The sequence below is a fragment of the Urocitellus parryii genome, chromosome 10 (genome assembly GCF_045843805.1).
Source record: "Urocitellus parryii isolate mUroPar1 chromosome 10, mUroPar1.hap1, whole genome shotgun sequence".
In the NCBI taxonomy this organism is placed as follows: domain Eukaryota; kingdom Metazoa; phylum Chordata; class Mammalia; order Rodentia; family Sciuridae; genus Urocitellus; species Urocitellus parryii.
In genome coordinates, this window is record NC_135540.1 from 19,161,151 (window position 1) to 19,185,933 (window position 24,783).

A 24,783-nucleotide genomic window follows, 5' to 3' on the forward strand; every position below is an offset into this window, starting at 1 on the left:
AAATTGCATGGAAATGGAAGGCGATCCTCAGGGTTATACAAAATGTCATATAAGAGGTAAGGAGGGGTAAGTCAAGAGAATACAAATGGAAGACATGATTTACAGTAGAAGGGGTAGAGAGAGAAAAGGGGAGGGGAGGGGAGGGGAGGGGAGGGGAGGAGGGATAGTAGACAATAGGACAGACAGCAGAATACATCAGACACTAGAAAGGCAATATGTCAATCAATGGAAGGGTAACTGATGTGATACAGCAATTTGTATACGGGGTAAAAGCGGGAGTTCATAATCCACTTGAATCAAACCGTGTAATATGATGTATTAAGAACTATGTAATGTTATGAACGACCAATAAAAAAAAAAAATAAAAAAAATAAAAAAAAAAAAAGAAACTTTTTAGCAGAATACAATAGACACTAGTATGGCCCTATGTATAAACGTGGCTGTATAACCAATGTGATCCTGCAATCTGTACACGTGGAAAAATAAGATCACGTACCCCATTTTAATCAAATGTATGATATGTCAAGATCATTGTAATGTTTTGAGCAACTAATAAAAAAATTTAAAAAAAAAAAATAAAATAAAAAATTTTTAATTTGTTATATATAACAGCAGAATGCATTACAATTCATAGTACACATATAGAGTACATTTTTTCATATCTCTGGTGGTACACAAAGTAGAGTCACACCATTTGTGTCTTTATACGTGTACTTAGACTAATAATGTCCATCTCATTCTACCGTCTTTTCTACCTCCATACCCCCTCTCCTCCCTTCCCTCCCCTTTGCCCTGTATAGAGTTCATCTAATCCTCCCATGCCCACCCTCCCAACCACATTATGAAGCAGCATCCTTAAATCAGAGAAAACATTCAGCATTTGTTTTTTGGGGATTGGCTAACTTCACTTAGCATTATATTCTCCAACTCCATCCATTTATGTGCAAATGCCATGATTTTATTCTCTTTTAATGCTGAATTATATTTCATTGTGTATGTATACCAGTTTTCTTTATCCACTCATCTGCTGAAAGTCATCTAGGTTGATTCCACAATTTAGCTATTGTGAATTCTGCTATAAACATTGATGTGGCTGTGTACAGTCTGCTTTTTAAAAAATCTTCTATAAATTGCTCATGTCACCCTGGTCAGGTGTGTATTTGACTGACATGAGAAAAGAGAGAATTTCACAGATGCCTATTTTCTGGAAAGCCATACTGGACTGTATATCTTAGGAAGGCGGGATCCCTCCATGAACTAAGTCTTGACGCTTCCTTATGGGTGTCTTACACAGGATATGCTCCCTGTGTGTGTGTGCTGAGGTCAGTGACTAGTGGCTCTGAAGGACTGGGTGTACAAGCCTGAATCATTTATTCTCTTAAGAGCATAGAGATAAATGTCACATCCCTATCTCTGCTTACATGCATAGTGTACTTAAAGGCACAAGATTCCAAGAGCCATCTGATTGACACAGGTTAGGAAAAGGTGATCCACATGAAGGTCCACATGAAACAAAGGAGATAAGAGAAATCTTGGGAGGCATAAAATAAAATTCTGTTGATCACAGGTCAGATTTGGGAACCGAGGGGGGGTTCACTAACTGTTGTAAGTGGGTTTGGCCAAACCTTAGAACTGCCCAAGAGGAGAGATGACCTCTAGTTTGAGGTTTGATAAAAATAATAATTAGGGAGAAAAGGTTGGGAACTAAAATAAGCCACAGCAAAATTCTGCAGCAATGATCCATTGTTAGTCCATACACTATAAAAGTGGTCAAGCCAGGGATTCAACAGATGTCATTAGCCGAGTTATTGGCAAGCACGTATCAGGCTAAGACTCTAAACGGAGCTTTTCTTTCCAGGGGAAGCATTCCATTTGCCAACAATTCCTTCCTGCCAGACCACAAATCAACAATGGCTAGATAAATGAAAAGCTTCTACTCAACTTACAAACTCTTGGGTAAAATATTCTTTTCTCTAGGAGAAAAAAAAAAAAGAGCCTTTTAAAAAAGCACAAGCTATAAATGATCCCAGTGGGATGCACTAAAGCAATCCACTATCAAATCCATGAATCTCACAGATACTTAGGGAAAACAGACTGGGTCTCTCAGGCATAATTTTGAATGATGCTCTTAGTGGCAAAAATAAGAGGTGACAGAGTAGGTCCCAGCTGAATCATGTTCCGTGGCAGCTTGAACCTGGATACTGCCTTCAGCCGCGGTAAACAAGTAGCTTCAGAATGATCCAAAATATATTTTACTAGAATTGAAAAGAGTTTTTAAAGACTAGATTCTATACACTATTTTCTGAATTATGCTGCTGCATTATTTGACACAGCATATAATTATACAGTTATGAGGAACATTCAGATAGGGAAAGAAATGTGACTGGGAAAATCACACAAAACAATCATCCAGGCCCTTGTCCATGTCTTTCCCTCAGGCTTATTCTCCTTGTTATGGTTTGGATAAGAGATGTCCCCCCAAAACTCCCGGTAATGCAGGAATATTCTGAGGAAAAAATCATTGGATTATGAGGGGGGTAACCTAACCAGTCCATCCTGGTTTGGAGGGACTGACTGGGTGGTAAGGGTAGGTAGGTGGGATGTGGCTGGAGGAGGTGGGTCACCGGGGGAATGTCCTGGAAGAGTACATCTTCCCTGTGGCCTTGTCCCCCTTTCCTCTTTCTGCTTCCCAGCTCCTGTAAAATGAGCAGAGCTCTTCAACCACACCCTTCCGCCATGATGTTCTGCTACATCTTGGGCCTAAAGCAATGGAGTTGGGCCACCATGCACTGAACTTCTGAAACTGTGTGCCAAAATGAACCTTTTCTCCTCTGAAGTTGTTCTCAGGTATTTTGGCCACAGTGATGCAAAGCTGGTTCTCACACCCCTCCTGTTGTTATGTATAAAGGATATGACTGTAGTCAGCCTATGGAAGGCTGCTACAGTGTGGATCAGGATGGATCAGGAGACCTACCCGGCCGGGCCTTTCTTCCTGTTTTATCTTTACCCTTTCCACATAGCTGCATTACCTTCTTTGTCTCTGTGAATACGTGAGCTCTTGCCAGTTTCTAGAAGACTAGTATTTAGTATTTGTATAGACTCTCCTTTAAAAATTTAAAACATAAAGAATGATTATTTAATAAGTAGCACCTGCAAAGAGGTTTCTAGATAGATTCTTCCCCTGTTTCTAATTAAAATTGGAAGTTTCTAATTAAAATTGTAAGGTAACGCTTCACTCCCATATATTTCACTGGACGAAGAAAAGTGGCCTGACTTCAGAGGAACCTGGATCGATCACTGAGGAGAAGAGGAGAATCATCTCTGGAGTGAAAGCCTGACGCTGTTTGTGTGCATGAGCCCATCAGGTGACTGCGGGTCTGAAGCCCACCTTCAGAGCAGAGGACCCCAGGGCCCTGGGCCTTTGGTGAGGAATCAGTGAAAGCAGAAGGCTTCCCTAGGGGTGCATGACCACCTTAGTGGTCTCTACAGTTGCTTCTTCACTCTTGAAAACTCCTTCTATTTTTTAAGTCTGAGACAGGGAGACCCTGATTTACGCTGATGGTCTCCTCATTCAGGGCTTCTCTACCAAAGGCTGACTCATACATCTCCTAGCTACACTAACTTTCCATTAAACACAGTGTACACTTTTTGCTCTAACACACACACACACACACACACACACACAAACACACACATCCCAAGTTCCTTCCTCAACTGTGGGAAGCTGTTCTCACACGTGATTGGGTACCTCCCTGACTGGTGTGAGGCGCTCAGGCCAGCTGTCAGAGCTTTCCCCACCTTTTCCAGGTGCGAGGGCCTGTCCTTGTGGGGGTGGGACTGACCATTGACCTGGAAACCCATCACTGACCCTGACCTTGGAATGCTGTTCCCGGTCGACCTTCACTGGATGGAATTTTCCCCTGAATTTTTTGTTCCCCAATAAAAGCCCACTCTCCGGCGTGCTTCTTCCTTTCTCCTGCTGGTCTCTTGTGTAAACCTCGCTACCGCCGGGTGGCTGGAGGCAGGAGCCGGGAGAAGCAGTCTCTTAGCTGGGCAAGAAGAAGGTAAATTGAGTTTTATGTGTCTTCATTTTGATCTCACTAGTTAACTTCTATGTTTGGAACCTCTAGTATGAAGCTAGTGTGCTGGTCGCGCGGCAGACTCAACTTCTGTGAATGAAGCAGTGGCACCCACTGAGCTCCAATATCTCCATTTTCCTTGGCAATTAGAACTCCTGCCAAAGAGAGAAAAGACTCCCCTTGCCATACAATGACCCTTAAACTGCGCTTCCAAACTTGTGTTTTTTTTTCCTATTATGTCATCCTACTTTGTAGGGAACTGGGAAGTGAGGGAACACTGAGTCTAGAAAGAAAACAAGTTAAAGAGCTGACAGCAAGTGAAGAAATCAGCGTGGGCACAGAGGACAAGTGGCTGACAGGAGGAGCCTCATAGAGCTGGAGAGGCAGCGAGGAGGGGTGGGGTGGTGGGAGCAAGGTTGTGGAAAGGACCTGAAGCCCCAGTAGAAATCTGACAGCCAGATCCAAATATCTCCACCTGCACAGTGTCCTGCCTAGGAGTCCTTTTTCCAACAAATGAGCTCACAGGAGGAAAAGACTGAGGTTGCAGAGAAAAGTCAATTAAAAACATCAAAGGTGAAATTACGTAGAAAAATATCACCTATTCATGCTTAATTAATCACAGAAAATATATCTGCCAGAAAGAAGCCATTTGATCAGAAAACAACAGTCAGGACACAAGGTTGCCCAGCCAACTCAGCTACACTTGAGAAAGTGAGAGGAAAATCACTGCAGGCCTAAGCCAACCTTGCTCCCACCACCCCACCCCTCCTCACTGCCACTCCAGCTGCAGGCCTAAGCCACTGTATTCAGTGGTTAACAAAACAGGAGTGTTTTGCCCCCAGAGAGAGCCCTCTCAGGAATCTCTTCTCAGTCTCTAAAACTAACATTAGGATGATTCCTAATTGATTGTTTTGATCACTTCACAATTTAATTTTGGAGATTAAAAGGCAATTTTGCCAAAACACTATATATGCTTAAGTACCCATGGACAGAGGTCACAGATGGAAGATTGTAGAAGATAGTTCTAGATCTTTCATTCTGAGCAGTGGATGAGAGAACTCTGGTGTCTGAGAAATTCTAAGTTAAGAAAACCACAGATTTCAAATTAAAGAAACTCTGAGAGACCAATATTTCTCAAAGTTGCATAAACACAAGATTCTTTTTTCTTTTAGTATAACACCTCTGCAACTGTTCGTTCCATAGCGCTCCATTTAGGAAATAGCACTTAAATTATTTGGAATTCATATCAAAACTATGTGAAAAAAAAAGATTCATTCCATCAGAGCTTCTCCAACCCTAAATTGAAATACTGCTAAGAGCAAGTGAGAGTGAACTTGTCCCTGGGAGGGGCAAGTCCTAGGGGCTTGAAGCCCAGCCGGAGGCTATGAGCTTTGAAGTCTCAGAGATACCTTAAAAATTCCCTGTGAATTCTGTATTCTGTTTCATAATATAAGCATTTGTATTAACATGAAAGTAAAACTCTTCTTGGGGAATATGTGTCAGATTTACTGAGTCTTCCCACAGTCACCATCTCATGGATAAAACCCCTATATGAAATGACCAATATTCCTTAGAAGACTTGGTAATGAAGCTATGAAGTTTCCTAGGAAACCCATCCAATGCACAGCACTAACAATTTCTCACCTCATTATAGTTATAAACTTAAAAAAGGGCTCAAGTCGAAATGTGTTTTCAAAAGAAATCCAATTGATTTTCTATCAATTGACTCTTATTCTTCTTCTCACTGGAATGAAAGGTTGGCCAGGGCAGCCATGACAGTAGATATCAAGACGTCCTGGAATCTTAAAATTGAGAGGAAGCCTTCCACTCCAAGTGTATCCCCAAGAGAAATAAATCCATGCAAAACTAACCTCTACACAAAAATCTGAGCATGATTATTCTGAACAGCATGATTTCTAATATCCCCAAAGTGGACACAACCCGAATGAGTAGGAGTTAGCCAAACAGAAGCCAAAGAAAAAGATGGGTGCAGAGGAATAAAGGGAGAAAGGGCACAGGAAATTAGGGGAACTGCTTGAATTCACTCTGACTGTATAGATCAGAGAGCAGAGGTCTGGCAGGAGCTGAGGGAGTGAGCGGGCTTCAGAACATCAGTGATGTTACAAATGCTGTCAGCAGACTTCACCTGAGGGCACTGAAGGACCAGTAGAAAGGTTTAGACATTCTCAGTCTGTCCATGCTGCTATAACAGAAGATCATAAACATGGGCTTAGAAACAACAGGAATTTATCCCTCACAGTTCTGTAGACTGGAAAGTCCAAGATCAAGGCACTAGCATATTTGGTGTCCCGTAAAGGCCAATTTCCTGGTTCATGGGTGGTGACTTCTCTCTATGTCCTCACATTGTGCAAGGTGTGAGGGGTCTCTGTCTGGCTCCTTTTATAAGGGCACTAATCCCATTAGTGAAGGCTCTGTCCTTATAAACTAATCACCTCTTGAAGGCCTCCTCCCAACACCATCACCTTAGGGGTCAGGATTTAAACATCTGAATTTCGGAGAGGTACAAACATTCAGACTGTAGCACTCATACTTTGTTCACATAATTTTTTTTTTTTTTTTTGCAGTATGAAGAATGGATTGCTGACAGAGGAAAAGTTAGAAAAAGGGAGATGAAGTGTAGAATAAAATGAGAGGTGAGAGAAGAGGATGGGTTTTATTTTAACTACCGGAATTGGAATCAAAAGATATTGAGTTTAAATAAAGAAAAAGAGGGAGTCAAGAGTTGCCGCAGTCTTGGCTGGGCACAAGATCACGAGCCACCACACACCTTGTAGATTCAAACAGCAATTCTTTATTCCCGAACTCACACCGGCCTCTACACAAACATATTCTGGGGAAATCCCAGTTCTGCCCGCCAATTCACGTCCCAAAATACTTTCTGAATTCCACGAGAACACAACGGGAACTCAGGCAGAAGGAACGCCCCATACCCAGCAGCAATAACCTTAAACCTGGAACTTCCCTAAACCCAGATTGTCTTAAACCGGGAACGCCTTAAACCCAAATTATCTTAAACCGGGATACTTCCTAAAACCTGCAGGATACACCTTAAACCTGGATCAACCCTGGTCCTTGAGCAGGGTCACCTTTCTCAAAGACACATGCAATGTCATAGCAAATTTCCATTTAACATGGGGTACGCTGGCAAGGAAATTTCGATGCGTCATTCCTACTTGGCAATGGCCCTCAGCAAAGAGTGGCCCCCTGGTTCCTGGCAAGGGCACTGGATGACAAAGTGACAGAGAATAATGGGTTCAGCTTGGACAAGTTGAGCATGAAGTTCTCATTCCAGATCTAGTCATTTCTAGCTCTGTGGCCTTGGGCAAATCATACAACCCTTTTGAACACCTTTACAAAATAGAGATGCTAATTCCTGCTCAGTGCCTAATGAGGAGGCACTGATTAAATGGTGGACGTGGAAACCCTTTATGAACTGCTAACCACTGTACCACAGGAAAGTGCTGCGGTAGCGATTGCTACTCCAGTGATGAATGAAAACCTCCTTCATGATCATCACAACTGACATGATTTATCAAGAGACAGGCCTAGTGGGTATGTATAGAGGCCTGGGGACCTGGAGCCCTAAGGGACAGGCCCAGCTCTGCTGCCTGCTGGCTCTGTGATTAGCATAGCTTACTTATTCTGAACTTTCAAGATTATGCCAAATTTCTATATTTATAGTGATTGCCCCTTTTAATTTCAGACTGTAAATACTGATAGAGTTTTTCAGATCTAAATTATTTTGACTTAGATGAAAGAGAAAATAATGTGCAGAGGTTCTGGATCTTTTGTGTGGGATGGAGCCGTTTGGCAGCCTGGGAAAGCCTATGGTCCCCTTGTTGGAAGCATGTTTCTAAATGCTAAAGAAAGTGCACAGGATTATGTAAAACACACACACACACACACACACACACATACACACACAAAAAACAACAACAACAACAACAACAAAAAACAACCAAACAACCAATCAACCAACCAAACAAACAAAAACAATGATAACACAGGTTTCAGAATCTTTCAAAAAGAATTTCTGTGACTGTCATGGAAATCAGTTTGGCAGTTCCTCAGAAAAGCTAGACAGAATTACCAAATGAGATCCAGCAATTCCACTCTTAGGTATATTTCCAAAGGAATTAGATGCAAGGATGTGAAGATATTTGTACACTAATGTGCATGATAACATCATTCGCAGTAGCCAGAAACGTGGAAATGACCCACATGTCTACCAAGAGATAAATGGATCAACACAATATAGCGTGTACATAGGAAGGAATATTGTTTAACCACAGAAATAAATGAAGTACTGACACATGCTACAAATTTAAAAACCTTGAAGACACTGAGAAAAGTGAATTAGTCAGATGAAAAGGACATGTGTTGCCATGAGTCCATCTGTAGACCTATCTAGGGAGGAAAATTTATAGAGGTGTAAAGTATATTAGAGGTTACCAGGAGAGAAGGAGCAGGGAGGTACTGTTTGTGTTTATGTTTATTTTGTGGGATGGAACCTGGGGCATCACACATACTGGACAAAAGCTCTACGGCCAGCTATATCCCTAGCCCAGGAGTTACTACTATTCATACTACTACGGAATTTCTGCTTGGGGTGATGAAAACTTTTGAAAAGAGATACAGCCAGATGGTTATATACATTGTATAAAAATGATTGAAATGGGAAAATTTATGTTATATAGGGTTACTACCGATTAAACAATTTAATGACTTAATATACTAAAAATATAAAATTTTATAATTTAAATAGATGAATGGTATGGTATTTGAATTATATCGCAAGCTTTACAAAAATAAATTTATGATGGAGTACTTACCGAAATTTCAAAGTAATGATGAAGAGAATAGATATTTTGACATCTCCATGGTGCCTGTAATTTGATATTTCTACTGGTTGCAAAGTCAAGGTGCTCTTGGCAGTACTGTCATTTGTTACCTATGTTTATATATAATTAGGGGAAATGATGCATTTTAAATGGAGGTTAATAAAAATATTCATTTCATCTGGGTTCACCACCTTCCTCAATTCTATCTACAGATCTCTTGGATTAAGATTTTCAGATTCATTGTACTAAAAATAAAGATTTAGTGGGAAACTGATCTGCCTTTATTCTCTGTAATTCATCTCCATAAATAATTTTGGCAACTGACACTCTAGTAGTGGGTGGCACTTACATATTTAATATTGCTATTAAATCAAACTACCTTTAAACAAGGAAATGGGAAACCCATTGCCAGTCTTCCCCCAAATAATGGTTTAACTCCTGTACTTCTATCCAGTCATCTTAAGAAACTCATTTTCTTTCCTCCTGATTTCTGGCCAACTGGCACATATTCAGAGACCATGGGCCATTTTCAATGTCATAACTTTTTTGGTTGAGTAACTCATTTGGCTGTCCCATGCCGGGCTCCTTCCAGCTGTAACAAAGCCAGTGCTACACAGTGCCTGTGCCAGGGTAGCTGAGCACCTTCCCGGATGAAGGGAAGGCAGAGGGTGTCTGGCTCCTGCAAACTCACTGTGAGAATGAACATTTCACATAACCAGTCTCAAAGGGAATTCCATTTTCTTCCCTTCAGTAGGATTTCTTTTCTTTAGAGTTTTTCTGATGGACTTAGCTTTCCTAAAGCAAACATCATGACAAGTCATTCTGACTCAAAGAATTTTTATTTCTAGAAATAATATAATGGCACACCTTCCTCAGCACATTTATGGCTAGATATAATAAAAGTAGTTTAGTATATGACATGGAGACTGCTTTAAGAGTAGAACTCTTACCTTTATAGAGATATTTTTAATAAATACATCAAGGGATTTTATATTTTCTAACAACTATTCTGCAGAATGAAATAAGACCTAAGTAGGCATTCAGAAGGTGAATAAAGTCACAGTGGAGTGTGTTGTGGGAAAGAGAATGAAGAACCAAGGGACAGGATAAATGTGATGAACGTGCACGGCTACTTCTACAAGCCAGACCAAAGGAATTAAAAGCAGAGGAAGCAGATTGGGAGGTTGAGGCAGGAGGATCATGAGTTCGAGGCCAGACTCAGCAATTTAGTGAGGCCCTTAAACAATTCAGCAAGACCCTGTCTCTAAATTTAAAAAAAAAGATTAAAAAAGGGCTGGGAATATGGCTCAGTGGTTTAAGCACCCCTGGGTTAAAGCCATGGCACCAAATAAAAAGAAGGAGAAGAAAAAAAAAAATCTGGAGGCCATGAGTTTTCCACTGCCCACTGCTCATGCCACACTGCATGACAGTCCATGCTTGAATTCACTTTCCAAACAACTTTCAGAAGCAAAAGCAACTACTTACTTGCATGTGGTATTTAATAACAAGTGCTGTGTCCTTGACCACTTGATCAGGCCACGCCTTCCCTGTGTCCTTGACACTTGAACAGGCCAGCCTTCCCTGTGTCCTTGAGCACTGGATGAGGCCCTGCCTTCCCTTAACACTGTCTTGAGCCTTCTCCAGTGGCTGACTGGCTTCCCCTTTTTGCACTATTGCTAGTGCATGGGCCTCTGGAAATCTGACCATCCTGAAGCGCTAGGTGTGCATATCTCACTATATTATCTGCTGCGGATGAGACCGGGGCTTGATATCCACTCCGGGCATCTTACACATCTTCAATTTCTCTAAAACCTTCTCATAAATATAGGCCGAGGGAAAATATGTAGATGGATACATGTATATTCATTCCAACTTTTTATAAATTACTCTAACAGAGCCTGAATCATTGTCATGCATGGGGACAACACAGTGTCTGTCTTGATTAAGAATGACAAGCAAAATGCCCAGCAGCGGACTGAGGGGAAGCTCAGCCGGAATGCAATGTGCAAATAGTTTTCTCATTAAAAACACCATTTGCAGCGAAGCCAGACAATCAAGGCTGAGGGTGAGTCATCCACACTAATTGGAAACAGTGGTTTTCGGTTTTTAGAAGGGGCAGTGGCATCCTTCAGTGGCATTTGTGTGACTTGCCTATTGGGGCAAGAACTCAGGAATGGCTTTTTTTTTTTTTTTTTTTTTTTTTTTTTTTTTAGGGAAAGAAACTAGTCTAAGGCTGAGAGGTTAATGAAATAGAAAAACTACATTAGGGACTGGGGTGCATGATGGTGAATTCTCTTATACAGATTATGATTCTATTCTTTCAGTTCTTAATTAATTTCATGGGAGGTTTTATATAACACCAGTGAATGTACCCAATTACCTTCCTGGTTTAGTTTGTTGCCCCAAAAAAAGTTACCCAAGGACTTGGATTTGTGCAGGTACTACATACAAACGTCCGCATGCCTGTAGTTTTTGCTTTACATTATCTTTTTGAACTCCAGAGAAGCATGCCACTTTTGAGCTAGTAGTAGATCAACACATTGAAGGATACTTTAAATATTGACCTAATTTCAGAAGGATTAAGATTTTATAATTTTCTTATCCTTCCACATTCCTTCCTGGATTAAGTGCCGATCCCATGAATAATAACCATTTTATTCAACCTCATCAATACTGGTTTCTCTCTATAAGGTGGGGGCTAACACCCACGTCACAATGTATCATGGAAGTAAGGTATAACCAAGAAGCAAGGTATAGCATCTGAGATAAGTGTTCAGGAAGTACTGAGCCTCAATTTGACAGTATTTTACCTTATTATCAGGAAGACTGATATATGTTAACTAGCCATTCCAAGTGAGTTCATTTTCCCCTATTTTTAAGAGAACTGTATGCATACACATTACTAAATATTAATATACACACATATATGCATGTACACACTCACACATATTTACTTATTTATAATTATTTACTTGGCACATGTATATGTACATGGAATTTAGGACTTAATCTTGCAGTTGCAAAATTTAATTTTTTTTTCATTTTTTTTTTTGGTATCAGGGATTGAACTCAGGGGCCCTTGACCACTGAGCTACATCCCCAGCCCTATTTTGTATTTTATTTAGAGACGGGATCCTACTGAGTTGCTTAGTACCTTGCCATTGCTGAGGCTGGCTTTGAACTTGTGATCCTCCTGTCTCAGCCTCCAGAGGGATTACAGGCATGCACCACTGTGCCTGGCCTGCAAAGTTCAATTTTAAATTCATCCCTGAAGTGATTATTTAACATCCTGCCTATGTAATTCAAAATAAGAATAAATTTGAGTTTTTCAAGCAATAAGCTCTGTTTTCAAGCAGCACCATGGTTCCTAAATTCATGCATATGGTAGTCAGGATATTTAGAAAGTAGAAGACAAAGGCAGAAGATGACACAACCAGGCAATCTAGGCATAATATGTACTGATTTACTAATAAAGAATATTAAAAGAACATCATTCACAATATTTCTTTTTCTTTCAAAACTATTTTCTCTTTTCATTAATGACTTTTGGAAATGAGATATTTTTTCTCTTGTATCAGCACTTTCTTAGGTTACTGCATGCTCAAGCTGATTATTTTCATACATAGAATTACATGATTAAGAAACTAAATTATAGTGACAATAGAACCCCATGTTTTATTTTATGAAGGAAAGTGTCAGCAACAAGTATAATTGTTGATTCCTTTCTGCCTGAAAAGAATCTATCCTGATTTGCCTGTGTTTAGGTTAAGGAATCCATTACATCATTAATGGGAGACATTTCTGAGGTTCATACAAGTCAGGAGAATGTGGTTAGTCATAGTAATCAATATTATTGAACCAAGTTGGATGTGAAGTATTTGAGCCCTCCTTTTTTCTTAAATGGAAATTGCTTTTTTCTAATAATAAGAGTGGCTATTATAAAGCATTTACACAAGAATTTTTTTAAAAAGTAAAAGAATTACATACAACTTATAAGCCATCATTGACATTATAAGTCAATTTTACTGTCTTGCTATATAGATGCTGTAGACCTTTTTCTATGCATATACGTATATGTGCACTTATGTTTTCATATAATCTCCTTACACCTTTACACAATGCTTTCTAAGTGTTTTTCTTCATTTAATAACATTCTGAGAACCTCTTTCCACATTTGCACACACAGATTTACTATGATATCATCTTCAAAGGCTCAAAGAATGTTTTAGAATCTTAATAAAGTTACACCTTCCCCCACGTTAAAAGGAGCTAGGGAAATACATTGAGCACTTTGTCCCACCACTAATTACACCGTCTCTTGGATTCTAATGCATTTTAATTCTTTATCTGCTCATTTCTTTTTTTAAAAAAATTATTTTATTTTTTACACAGGTGGAGCACATCTTTTCATTTCTCTCACTGCACTTGTACATGATGGATGTGGAGTCACACCATTTGTGCAGTCCTACCGGTACATGGGGCAATGATGTCCATCTCATTCCACTCTCTCCCCACGCCCTCTCCCCTCCCCTCCTTTTCTTCTGCCCAATACGGAGTTCCTCCATTCTTCCCTCACCCCTTCCCCCCACTATGGATCAGCATCCATTTATCAGAGAAAACATTTGGCCTTTGGTTTTTGGGGATTGGCTTACTTACACAATATTCTCCATCTCTGTCCATTGACCCGTGAATGCCACAGTTTCAGTCTTCTTTAAAGCTGTATCTGCTCATTTCTATTCATCTCCAGAATTCTCTGTTTTTAACTTATATGCTTTTTCTTTTCCCACATTTTAAAATTGGTGCATTATAGTTGCACATAACAATGGGATTTGTTACATATTCATACATACAGATAATCTGTGTGGTATACCTTAAATGCTTTTCTACCATTGTTTTTAATTTAAAATTAAAACTATGAGGAAAATAATAGTAGACAGACTCCAAGGTAGGGCTTCTTTGGGTCAAGTGTGAAAATGTTAGGCCATGGATCCGATAATTTGATTACTGAGAGACATTTCTGTCTTGCCTTTGAATTCTCAGATGTGTTCCAGAGAGTTAAAAATTCTAAATAAGTGTGACACTTAACTATATGGGCATACTCACTGGATTTATGGTCAGTCCTAACACTTCTTTGGGTCTTATTATTGTATTTTCATACTTTTCTTCTGAACAGAAAATTGATATTCTTATTGACCATGAAGCAAGTATCAGGTGAGATTCAAATATCAAAATGCATAGCATTAATTGAATTGGCTTTAGAGACTGAATAATATAAGAGAAAATTAAAAAAAAATTGTTTCACGTCTTACAAAGAAAGTTAAATATCTGTAGTACATCAAAAATTAATATTATGTTACTTGTATTTAACTATTCACTGAGGCTTATTAAAAAGAACTTACTTGGTCCCTTTAGGTCATTCCTTCATGTCTATCATTTTAATTTCTTAATCTTAAAATTTGAGATAACAACTCCTATCTCTATCTTGGAGATTGTGGTAAGAGATCAATGGGATAAAACTAATGGAAAACTGTAAAACACTTTATAGAAATATTAAGTGCTGTACAGGTTTAAGATAATATTATATGGTAAGTGGAAAAGACCCATTTGGTGTAGGTATAGTAGAGATAGGCAAAATTTCAATTCAAATCTATGAATCTTTGAGCATGATGACCTAGGGAGAGGAAGATTAACGAACCTGACAGTAGATTTAATTGGCACAGTTCAGAACTTTAGAAGTCTAAGATGTATTCCCCGTTCTGCGTGTGGCTTTTAGGGTAACCTTGAATATAATGAAATCTGCCTCCAAAGTTAAAAAGAAGACTGAGAGTTTACGCTGGAATAGCCTGAGTCTAGATTACTTAAAACTGCACAAATTGATGGAACCTACAAATCAGTCACATTGGCAAAATCTTTCATTTAAATTGCTAAACTCTCCAAATGAGGATAGTTATGATCACAGCATGTGAGAGGAAAGGAGAGAGCCTAAGTTCACTGAGCGATTGATTCAATTGATTCATGCTAGTCTCATATAACCCAGCTGAAAATGCTAAAGATGGTATTTATTGAGTGATTGCTGTGTTCTGGACACTTCTAAGTGTCTTGTGTGTGTTGACTCTGTTAGCACTGTGGGAGGCAGAATAATGTGCCCCTAAAAACATCCACATCATAATCCCTGGAATCTGTGAATGTCACATTACATACCAAGAAGGACTTTGTAGATGTGATTCAAAGATTTCAAGATGGGGAATTATTCTGGATTATCAGAGCGGGCCCAGTGGAATCCCAGGTCTACAGAGAAGTGAAAGAGACAGTGAGTGGGTGCCAGAGTCATGCAGCATGAGCAAGCTGGCCCTGGGGACAGGGGAGGGTGCAGCCTCCAGAGGCTGGAAAGGGCAAGGAAAGGCTCCCCCTTGAAACCTCCACAAAGAAATGCAGCCTCACCCAAACCTTGGTTTTAGTACAGCGAGAGCCATTTTGCTTTTCCAGTCTCCAGATCAGAAAGACGCCAGGTTTTGTTTTAAGCCTCTGCATTTGTGATACCTTGTTATACTTCAGCAATGGGAAACTAACAGAACCCTTCTGATAATTCCATGGAGAGCTTAGGATTCCAGTTTACAGATCACTAAGCACAGACATTTTCTCAAAGCTAAGCCACTACTGTGGGGGTGAAGCTGGGATTTGAATGCAGGCTGCCTGGCTTCAGGACCTATGAACTGGAAGCCTCTGGAGAATCAAGCTTGGGCTTTTGGTAAAATTGCAGCTCTAGGGTCATCTTGCCGGGACCCTCACCTGTAGGATCCCTGAGCTCACCCGAGACATAAGCCTGATGCACAGGCGTGGAGAAAGATTATAACCTCTTCAGAGTTTGAATATTGGTACTGAAAACAACAACCATAATACCACCACATTCTACTTCCATCTAATTGTGAAAAATTCATCCCTAGAAGTCCGTCCAGCTAAAATAGCTTAAATGACTGAAATGTACCTTCTGTTAGTGCTATGTACTTTCAGAAAATAAAACTTTTAATAGGTCAAATTGTAATTTTCATGAAACATTCCATGTAGGGAATCATCATCTAAAAGCGGGGATATCTTAAAAGGAATAAAAAGGTTAAGTAGGCTACTGTTAAGAGATGAATTCACACTTGAAAATATCAGATAAAAAATGTTTAAAGGGAGTTTTTCATCAGTTGGTGGAAGCTGTTTTAAGAATGCTCATCAGTAGCAGACATGGATCTTAGCTCGGTACATGGCTTTAAGAGGAAATTTAAAAATCCCCCAAATAAATGAATGCACACATATTTAATTAACTCATGGTTGTGCAATACTTAAGGATCTATCTGTTTTAAGACCAACTATTAACAGATGGATCCTCAAATATTTTTGAGTCTGTTCTTGATCATTTTTATCATTTTTATTTACAAAGTGCTTCTTTGTTGGGTTAGAAAGTGCCACCTTTGACATGTTCACTGACTTTCCAAGAGTTCAGATTCCTGAAGCAGTGATATTGTAGCATTAATAATGAAGAGTCCCAGCTTTGGAACTGGCAAGACCTGGATTTGATTCCAGCTCATTTGCTTATTACCTGTATGACTTCAGACAAGTCATTCAACCTCAGTGCCTTTATGTGAAAATTGGATTCCAATTCACATCACAGTATCATAGGGATTAAAAGTCACTTTACACACACACACACACACACACACACACACACACACACACAATCAGCCTTCTAGAAAACTCTAAAAAATGCACACAATTCACATTACAATATCATCACAGATCATTCTTGCTCCTGGCACTGCCCACAAAGCAGCATCAGAATTTTTGAAGGTGTCATCCTCAAAAACAGAAAGGAAAATATTCACTATAAAATTTTCTTATTTCCTTTTGATTCAATTTTAAATGCATAAACTCATCACTTTAAAACTCTGATTCTTGAGAAATTGGGGAAGGGAAGAAAGATTTGTTTTCAAGTTTAAGTGAGAAGATGGAGAGGGGGATCAGGGTTTCCTGCTTTGGGCCATTAATAAAATTATCTCACTTGATCCTCTTGGTGAACCCCTTGAATTAGGCATGAAGACCATCATTTTATAGATGGGGAATGAATGACAAAGAGGTCAAAGTAACTCATTCAAGGTCACATAGAGCAAGTTAAGATTCAAATGCAGCATACCATCTGGCTTCTCACATAGGGTTATTTGCAATAAATCAGTTCTTGACTGATTACATGATTTAGGCAGAAAACACTTGTTCCTTGCTGCAGGGACTGGGTAATGATTTATACTGAAAGAGGTTTTTGAGTGGTGAGCAGCACATGGACATGATTTCTGCTGTTATCCTGTCATACTGAAAAATGATTTTTCTTCTGACCACATAATTATCCTATCCTTAGCTGTCGAAAGAAAGAATTTTTTGTTAACCAGTTGCTACCCATTACATGACTTTCAAGATACAGTGGACAGACATGCTACAGCAGAAACAGGCATCTTTTTTGCATATTCTCCTCTATGCCAATAAACACATTTTTTATCCCACCCAAGATTACAATTCTAAGGTCAGGGAGCCCTAAGATTCATTTCTGCAGCTGAAATCTGAATGAAATCTAAAGGTAGATTTTCTAATTTATTTCAAAATGATAGAAACCAGTAGCTGTTTCTCAGAGTCCCCTGAAGATAGGATTCAGTTGCCTTTAGAATGTCACACGTAATCCAGGACAGCTACCAGGAAACATTCTTCACATTTCCTTCATCAAATTCCTCATTGCTTTCTCCTCTGAAACATTGATTTTTCAAGAAGCATTGGGCACAGGACCACAAATAAAACCAAAAGAATTCCTTTGTTGGTATGAGATATGACATCGTTGGCTGTTTTGCCTATATAAAAGACATAGTTTTTTTTTTTCAACTTTGTCTTGATTTCAAATTCATGATGGGTCTCTTTTAAGGTTGTACTGTTGACTTACCATTGTCTTCAACAGAGAAGTAGAAGATGTCCTCTGCTGCATTGCTGCCCTCGTTCAAGATGTAGTAGACATGCATCTCATCAATGTCAGCTTGAAGACAGAGCAAACATCACACTAAGTCACACTCGCACAACAGAAAATGGGGATTTTAACAACTTCAGTATTTCAGCAGAAATAATATTGTAATATTATATACTACAATAAATAAAATTTGAAGTAACAATGAAATGAACATGAATCTGTTTCTTAAAGTTACAATGACAAAAACAAAGCTTTAGAATTTTTAAAGACCTACTATGTGTATGATCTTTGGCATAATGTCAAAAAGGAGGACATTATAGTTGGCATGCTTTATAGCATCCTGGCTCAATGGAAAGTCAGGTCTGTTGGGTTTTAAGTTTTCAGCATGAATATAGAGCTTGGCATCATGGTGGATACACATTAACTATTTGTCAAAATGAATTGAAATAAGAGTAACAGTTATATTCAAAGAAAACAGAAAATGAGAATAAAATCATGTTTTTTTCCTATTATTGATTTTATTGAATTTTTAAAAAACATATTCCTTGGATCAGTAGTTGTATTTTTTCATATTGGTAATTATTCATATTTAGAAAAATTTTTTTAGTTGTAGTTGGATACTATACCTTTATTTTTATTTTTATGTGGTTCTGAGGATCAAACCCAGTGCCTCACACATGCTAGATGAGTGCTCTACCCCTGAGCCACAACCCCAGCTCCAATTATTAATATTTTAAGGACAATTTTCTTTTAGGGGGAATTTATTTATGAGAACAATTCTTAGGGAACCATACATGATTTCATTTGCTTTAGAAGCAATTCTGCAAATGTAACCAAATTGTGTTTTAAACACCTTCCATAAATTTACTGATACTGAATCCAGGCTTAAATGCATTATACTTGGGAAATTTTATGCATCTTTATGCACAGGGGTACCTAAAGAAGATGTAGGACAACACAAAGAATATCCAAAAGACACCAGGTGTCACATCACCTAGAAAAGCAGAGGGACTTGATTCTATTCTTTGTTTTTAAGAGGCAGAAATAACATTTAGTACACTAAAAATGCAATATAATGATTTATATCCAAACTCCAGATAGCAGACAAAAAAATCTGAACTTACTAATAAATGATGCAAAGGATTTCTCAATATGTCTTCTTAACATTCAAAACCATTCTGATATTATTGAAATGAATGCAGCTTTATCTTACAATATTTCGGAAGCTAATGCCTTCTCCTGTGTATCATAATTTTAAGGTATAATTACAAGCTTTGTTGCCTTTTTTTTTTGTTTTCAGAATAATTTTGCATCCCACTGTGTTTTATTAGAACCAGAGTCTTACTGCAAATGAGCTGAGGTCAGAACAGTTTTACACAGGGCTGAGAGATCTGATGCACCGAAGGAGACAGACAGAAGAATCAGGGAAGAATGTGACTAACCTTGTGTAAACACACGAGTGCTCTTGTGTCCAAGGCCAGTATTGATGAGGAAGCCATTCTTTGGTCCTCTGGTCACTTTATATTTCAGGAGTCTGTGGGGAGTGTCCTGATCTTCTGCCGTTAGAGACTTGCTGGTTAGGAGGAAGCCCGTGTGCCCAGTGTGAAGGCGTTTCAAGGCTGGGGCTCCCCTGTTAATGGCAATCTGCGGGAGGCTGCCGTTGCCGGAGCTTATCTGAATCCTCATTACCTGGGGTTTGTGTGTCTCCTGGGCAGTGTCTGGGAAGACACAGAAGTCAGTATGAGTGCCATCCGTCACAGTCAAGGAGAAACTGTCTTCAGGGTTCACACTGCCATCGTGCCAGTAGCTAATCAGATTCTCGTTCAGGTCCCTCTTGGTAAAAGTGGTCACAGGATGGCTACCATTATACAAAATCCTGCCATGGGTGGGGACCTGGATGATGGTAAAGAGAAGAAGATCATCTGGGGTATCTTCGTCTTCCACTGTTAACTCAGAAGGGGTGATCAGCTTCCTGTCTCCTCTCTGGAGTGTTAGTTTATAGATGGTCAAGATAGGTTTCTTACTGTCCCTATCCTTGATGAAGATCCTGAAGGTTCTGAACACAAGGTTGTGTCCATCAGTCACTCTCAACTCAAAACTATCTGTCTTTATCCCATCAGTGGAAGTGTGGACATAAGATATTTTGTTGTCAGTCAATTGTAACTGAGTAAAAGAGACAACGGGCTTCCCAGGTTGGTTAGAGCTTTCCAAGTGACCCAGGCTAGGAGCCACAGTAATGCTAAAGTGAAGCTGTTCATCAGGGCTGTGGATGTCACTGGTGTTAAGCACTTCAGTGGTAAGAGTCACTCTGCCACCTTCTGGTAAAGTGACCCCTTTGCTGACCACCTCAGGGAAGACCCTGTTTAAGCTGCCAATGGTGACATAGAAGTAGCGGTCCATCAGAAGGTTAACCCCATCAGTCACATCAAACTTGAAAAGGTCAACAACCCCTTCTTGGCCTGTGTGAGTATAGCAGATGAGGCCTCTGTTAATTTCATCCTGGGTAAAGTTCATCCCCAGAGTGAGGTTGTTCCTCACTTCTCCTTTGGGCCTTCTTAGTCTCTGTAGAAGTCCTTGTCGTGGTCCAGAATGGAGGACAAAACTGAGGCTCTTATCATCTGAGTCAAGATCTGTGGCCTTGAGGACCTGCTTGGTGATGACCTTAGAGTGTCCAGTCTCCACCCCCAGACCCCTGTTGATGATCAGCTGTGGGGTTTCATCATTCACCAGGATCACCGCAATGGGGACATTCTTATGGGCGGTATGCTTGCCATCACTCAGCCAGACCTCAAAACTGTCCTCGGTGGTCTCTGAGTCATCATGCTCATACACAATGGTGGAGGCCTCCTGGATCTCCTGTAATGTGAAGCTGTAGACAGGCTGGTTCCCTGTGGCCAGCTGCTGTATGATTCGTCCATGCCGAGGGAGGGCTGTGAGTTGAAAGTGGAGCTTGTTTGGTGGTAGGTCAGCATCTGCTCCATTGAGCAGTAGGGTGTCTATGACTAAGCTCATCCCCTCTAATACCACAAACTCTTGGGTAAAAAGTTCAGGTTGCTCCTCATTGGTGGGTAAGATGATCACAGGGAGGAAGACTTTGGGGGAGAAGTTGATGCCATCAGAGCAATACAAGGTTAATTTGTCGGCTTGCGGCTCGACCCCCTTGTGGATACTCTGTACATAATTGATATGCCCCACTTGGACATCCCTGATGGAGAAGGCACTGATGGGGCTACCCACCCGTGACACATCTGAACCAGGAGCTGGTGCAATGTTTTCCAGGTAGCCTGAGGCTGGCTGACCAGTTATTATGCACAGGATTTTATCATGGGGTGTGTCCACATCTGCAATCTTGAGATGTTGCAAGGTTAAGGGGACCTTCCCACCTTCATAGACAACGAAGGACTCCCCCACCAAGACCTTGGGGGCCACATTGTCCACTGGAAGCACAGTCACTTGAACCTGCACCCTCTCAACTATGCTGTCCCCCACTAATGAGTGATAAGAACCCTTGGAGAGGAGGAGGCTGAAGACATCAAGCTGCTTTTGGAAACCAACTTCACCTCCAGTGTGGACATAGGCTACTGCCCCACTGATGAGGTTCTCTAGGGTGAATTGTTCTGTGGGCAAACCATTCACCAGAATAATGCCCAATTTGGGACCATTCTCCACAGTGAAAGACAGCATTGAGTTGTTCATGTCTTTTCTGACATGAATAACACCTGTGGTGATTTCTGTGGCACTATTCTCCAGTACATCTATAGAAATATCCAAAAATGGACTACCTGGGATTGAGACCCTGGAACTTTTATTAGCTACAGTAGGATGTACAGAAATCTGGACAGTGATGGGTACGCTGTGTACCCCGTCACTTACCTCCAGATGGAAGATATCACTGGTACTCGAGCCTTTGCTATGCTGGTAAGAGACACTCCCATTAATGATATCAGCTCTCATGAAAGATTCCCCTGGGACCATATGTTTTTTACAATACTGCAAATGTCCATGTTGGGGACTCCAGACTAGTGTGAAGACAATTTGGTCAATGTCTGTGTCAGGATCTATAATATCCAGCTCATTACTGCTGAGGATAAAGCTCTCTCCCTCTAAGAGAGCAAAGCCTCTGTTGATGACTTCTGGAGGCTGGTTGTCCAAAGGCTGCAGGAACAATGTGAATGTGCCTGGTACACTATTGCCTGCAGCATCTTCTACCTGGTAGGTAAACTGCACAACTCGAGGTGCAATACCCAGCTTCTCCTGTGGGGGCCGGTAAGCAATCTTGTGGTGATTTACCTGGGCCTGGGTGAAGTGCATGATGGGAATGTCTGGTGAATCAGCAAGCACAATTTCTCCAGCCTGGACTTGGTGGTTGCTATCTGTATCAGTTGGGGGTGTAAGTAAGGTGTACCAAAGTTTCTGATCATCTAAGTTCTGGTCAATGTATTGGAGGAATTTCTTCTGAAAGTGTGTGAGTTGGTATTCGTGTACAGTCATTTTCAAGGTAGTTCCTGGATATAGCTCTGGACATAGCATATCCATTGGCAGGGCATTTATGGTGAAGAAGTGCTGCTTGGATAGATTGGGTGGGTGGTGGTCATCCTGCACATGGAAAGGCAGCCGTACCATTGCAGATTGAGGGCTGTGTGGTCCAAGATGGCGGAAGAAGAGCTTCCCTTCTGTTATGTCTTTCTGCAGCCACTCAGTCACAACCTTCTCATAAAGTCCTTCTTCTTCCACATAGTACCAGTCATCTGGAGGGGACAGAGGTGGTTCAGCCTGCTGCAGCAACATCTCCCCAAGGTACTGACTTGAGGAACCAGAGGCTAGATCCCATTCTCTCTCTTCCTCTTCTCCCTCCGGAGGATGGTCATCCAGCACAAAGCGGATGGTTGAATCTTCAGAATCAATATCCTTGGCACTCAGGACAAAGGGGGAGATTTGGACCACCTGCTGTTTGGTCAGTGAGAGTCCTGTGTTGGCACTGACCACTGGGGGCTCATCATCCACAGGTATGATGGTGAGAGGGAAGAGGAATTCCACCTGGTGGTGCCCATCCTCCATGCGGAAGATTATGTTGTCACTGTAGGTGTTGCTGCCATCATGCTGGTACACCACTCGCCCCATTGCCAGGTCCATCGGTGTGAAATACGTGTATCCTGCAGGTGCCCCAAGTGTCACCAGCTGTCCATGTCTCAAGCCTCTGACTGCAGTCAATTTCACCTCTTCCAGGTTATCTCCATCACTAATCTGAAGGTTGTGGTTACTGGACAGGGACTTTGACTGACCTTCAAAAAGCAGCAACCCCCTGTTATAGCTAGTCACTGGGGCCAGGGCATTGATGGGCTTCACTACCACCATGAAGCCAAAAGGGTCTGAGGTAGCGCCATCTTCATCCACCACCTCCAGCTCCAGCTGGAAGATGCGCTCGCAGTCAGAGCTCTCTGTTGGGGGCTGGTAGGCGATTTTCAGCTCCCGCAGTTCCTGCTGAGTGAAGAAGGAGACTGGAGGGCCCAGGGGGTCGTCAGTGCTGACCACAAAGCCCTGCTGGTTGGGGTGCCCTGGTGGGGCTGTGGGGGCATTGAGAATGTGGAAGACCAGGTCATCAGGGTCTGACTCAGTGTCCTCTGCTGCCAGGGCATCCGGTGTCAGGGCTGTTAGCACCAACTGATCAACTTCCACCATCATCAGGGCCGCTAAGCTGGGCCTGGGCGCCGTGTTCTCGGCTCCCTTCTGGATCCTCACTAGAAGATGAAAGTGCTCACGGATCAGCACATCCACCGAGCCAGCACCTGGGCCCTCTCTTCCTAGCAGCTCCACCATCATGGGCACATAGTCCCGATTGGGCCTGGAGGTGGTGGGGGTGTGCTGGTAGCGCACTCCAGCCTGGAGGAACGCCTCACAGTCTATCGGCTTGCCCCTGGGGAGCGGATCTCCCGTGGCATCCACCAAGCCCCCGGACCTGGGCAATGGGTCACCCTCGTGAGGAAGCGGGGTGAGCCGGCACCTCTGGGTGGCCGGGACTCCAGACTTGGGGGAGGCAAAGTCCAGCACTCTCCTGTCAATGGTCTGACTCCAGCCTCGCAGTTTGAACACCGTCAAAGGCCTGTTGCGCGTCACCAGCTCCAGCTGGGAGAAGACCACGTCCACAGCCAGCGTGAAGGGCAGCACCAGCGCCTGAGTACCGGCGTCGGAGTGCAGCTGCAGCCGCACCCGGGCGCGTCTGGGGCTGCGGGAGCCGAAGTGAGTGTACTGGACCTGGCGAGCCCCAAAAGCACAGGGGAAGCGGCGAGGAGAGAGCGAGCCTTGGAACGGCGGCAGGACGTCCAGCACTGTTACCTCGCACCCATCTCCCGGCTGCACCTGGATCTCCAGGTCTCGGTGTGGGTCGAGCCAAAGCGAGCGGCCCAGGGGCACCCGGAGCCCGGGGTTGGCAATCAGGACGCTGGGGCCCTCCTGGTTGCTCCCATCAAGTGCTCCCCAGGCAGGCAGGTAGAACACCGGTTGCGTCTGGTTGTCGGGAGAGGATGCCTGTCTCTGCAGCGCTCCACAACTCAGGAGCAGGCAGGAGAGCGCCACGACCAGCTGTGGGGGCGTCCCGGAGGGGGTCCGAGAATCTCCAGCCATAACCAGAGATGAGACCCTGGCTTTTGGATGCCTGGAGGGTGCCCTCTCCAAAGAGGGGTTCCACTCAGCCGCAGGTGCAGGAGGCGGAGGCGGTGGCTGCTGTCAGGTCAGGTGCTGATGCGCGGATCCAGCAAGAGCCAGCGGCTGCCTTTTGGCTGCGGCAGGTAGTAGCGGGGGAAGGGGATCTGTCACCTCCTGCTCAGCCCGGGTCCCAAGTCTCTCCTCTGCTGGCGCC

At 42.0% G+C, this 24,783-nt stretch overlaps 1 protein-coding gene across 1 annotated transcript in view; it reads right to left on the minus strand.

The window, feature by feature from the left end:
* The window catches only part of Frem3 (FRAS1 related extracellular matrix 3), a 57,334-nt gene extending 32,786 nt beyond the window's left edge, over positions 1–24,548 (minus strand). Inside the window, exons 1-2 of the mRNA XM_026392739.2 lie at positions 19,370–24,548; positions 17,907–17,996 (exon numbers count right to left, since the gene is read on the minus strand). Of these exons, the coding sequence (XP_026248524.2) occupies positions 17,907–17,996; positions 19,370–24,548 (5,269 nt within the window). The remainder of the gene's footprint in view (positions 1–17,906; positions 17,997–19,369) is intronic.
* Between the last annotated feature and the right edge of the window lie 235 nt (positions 24,549–24,783).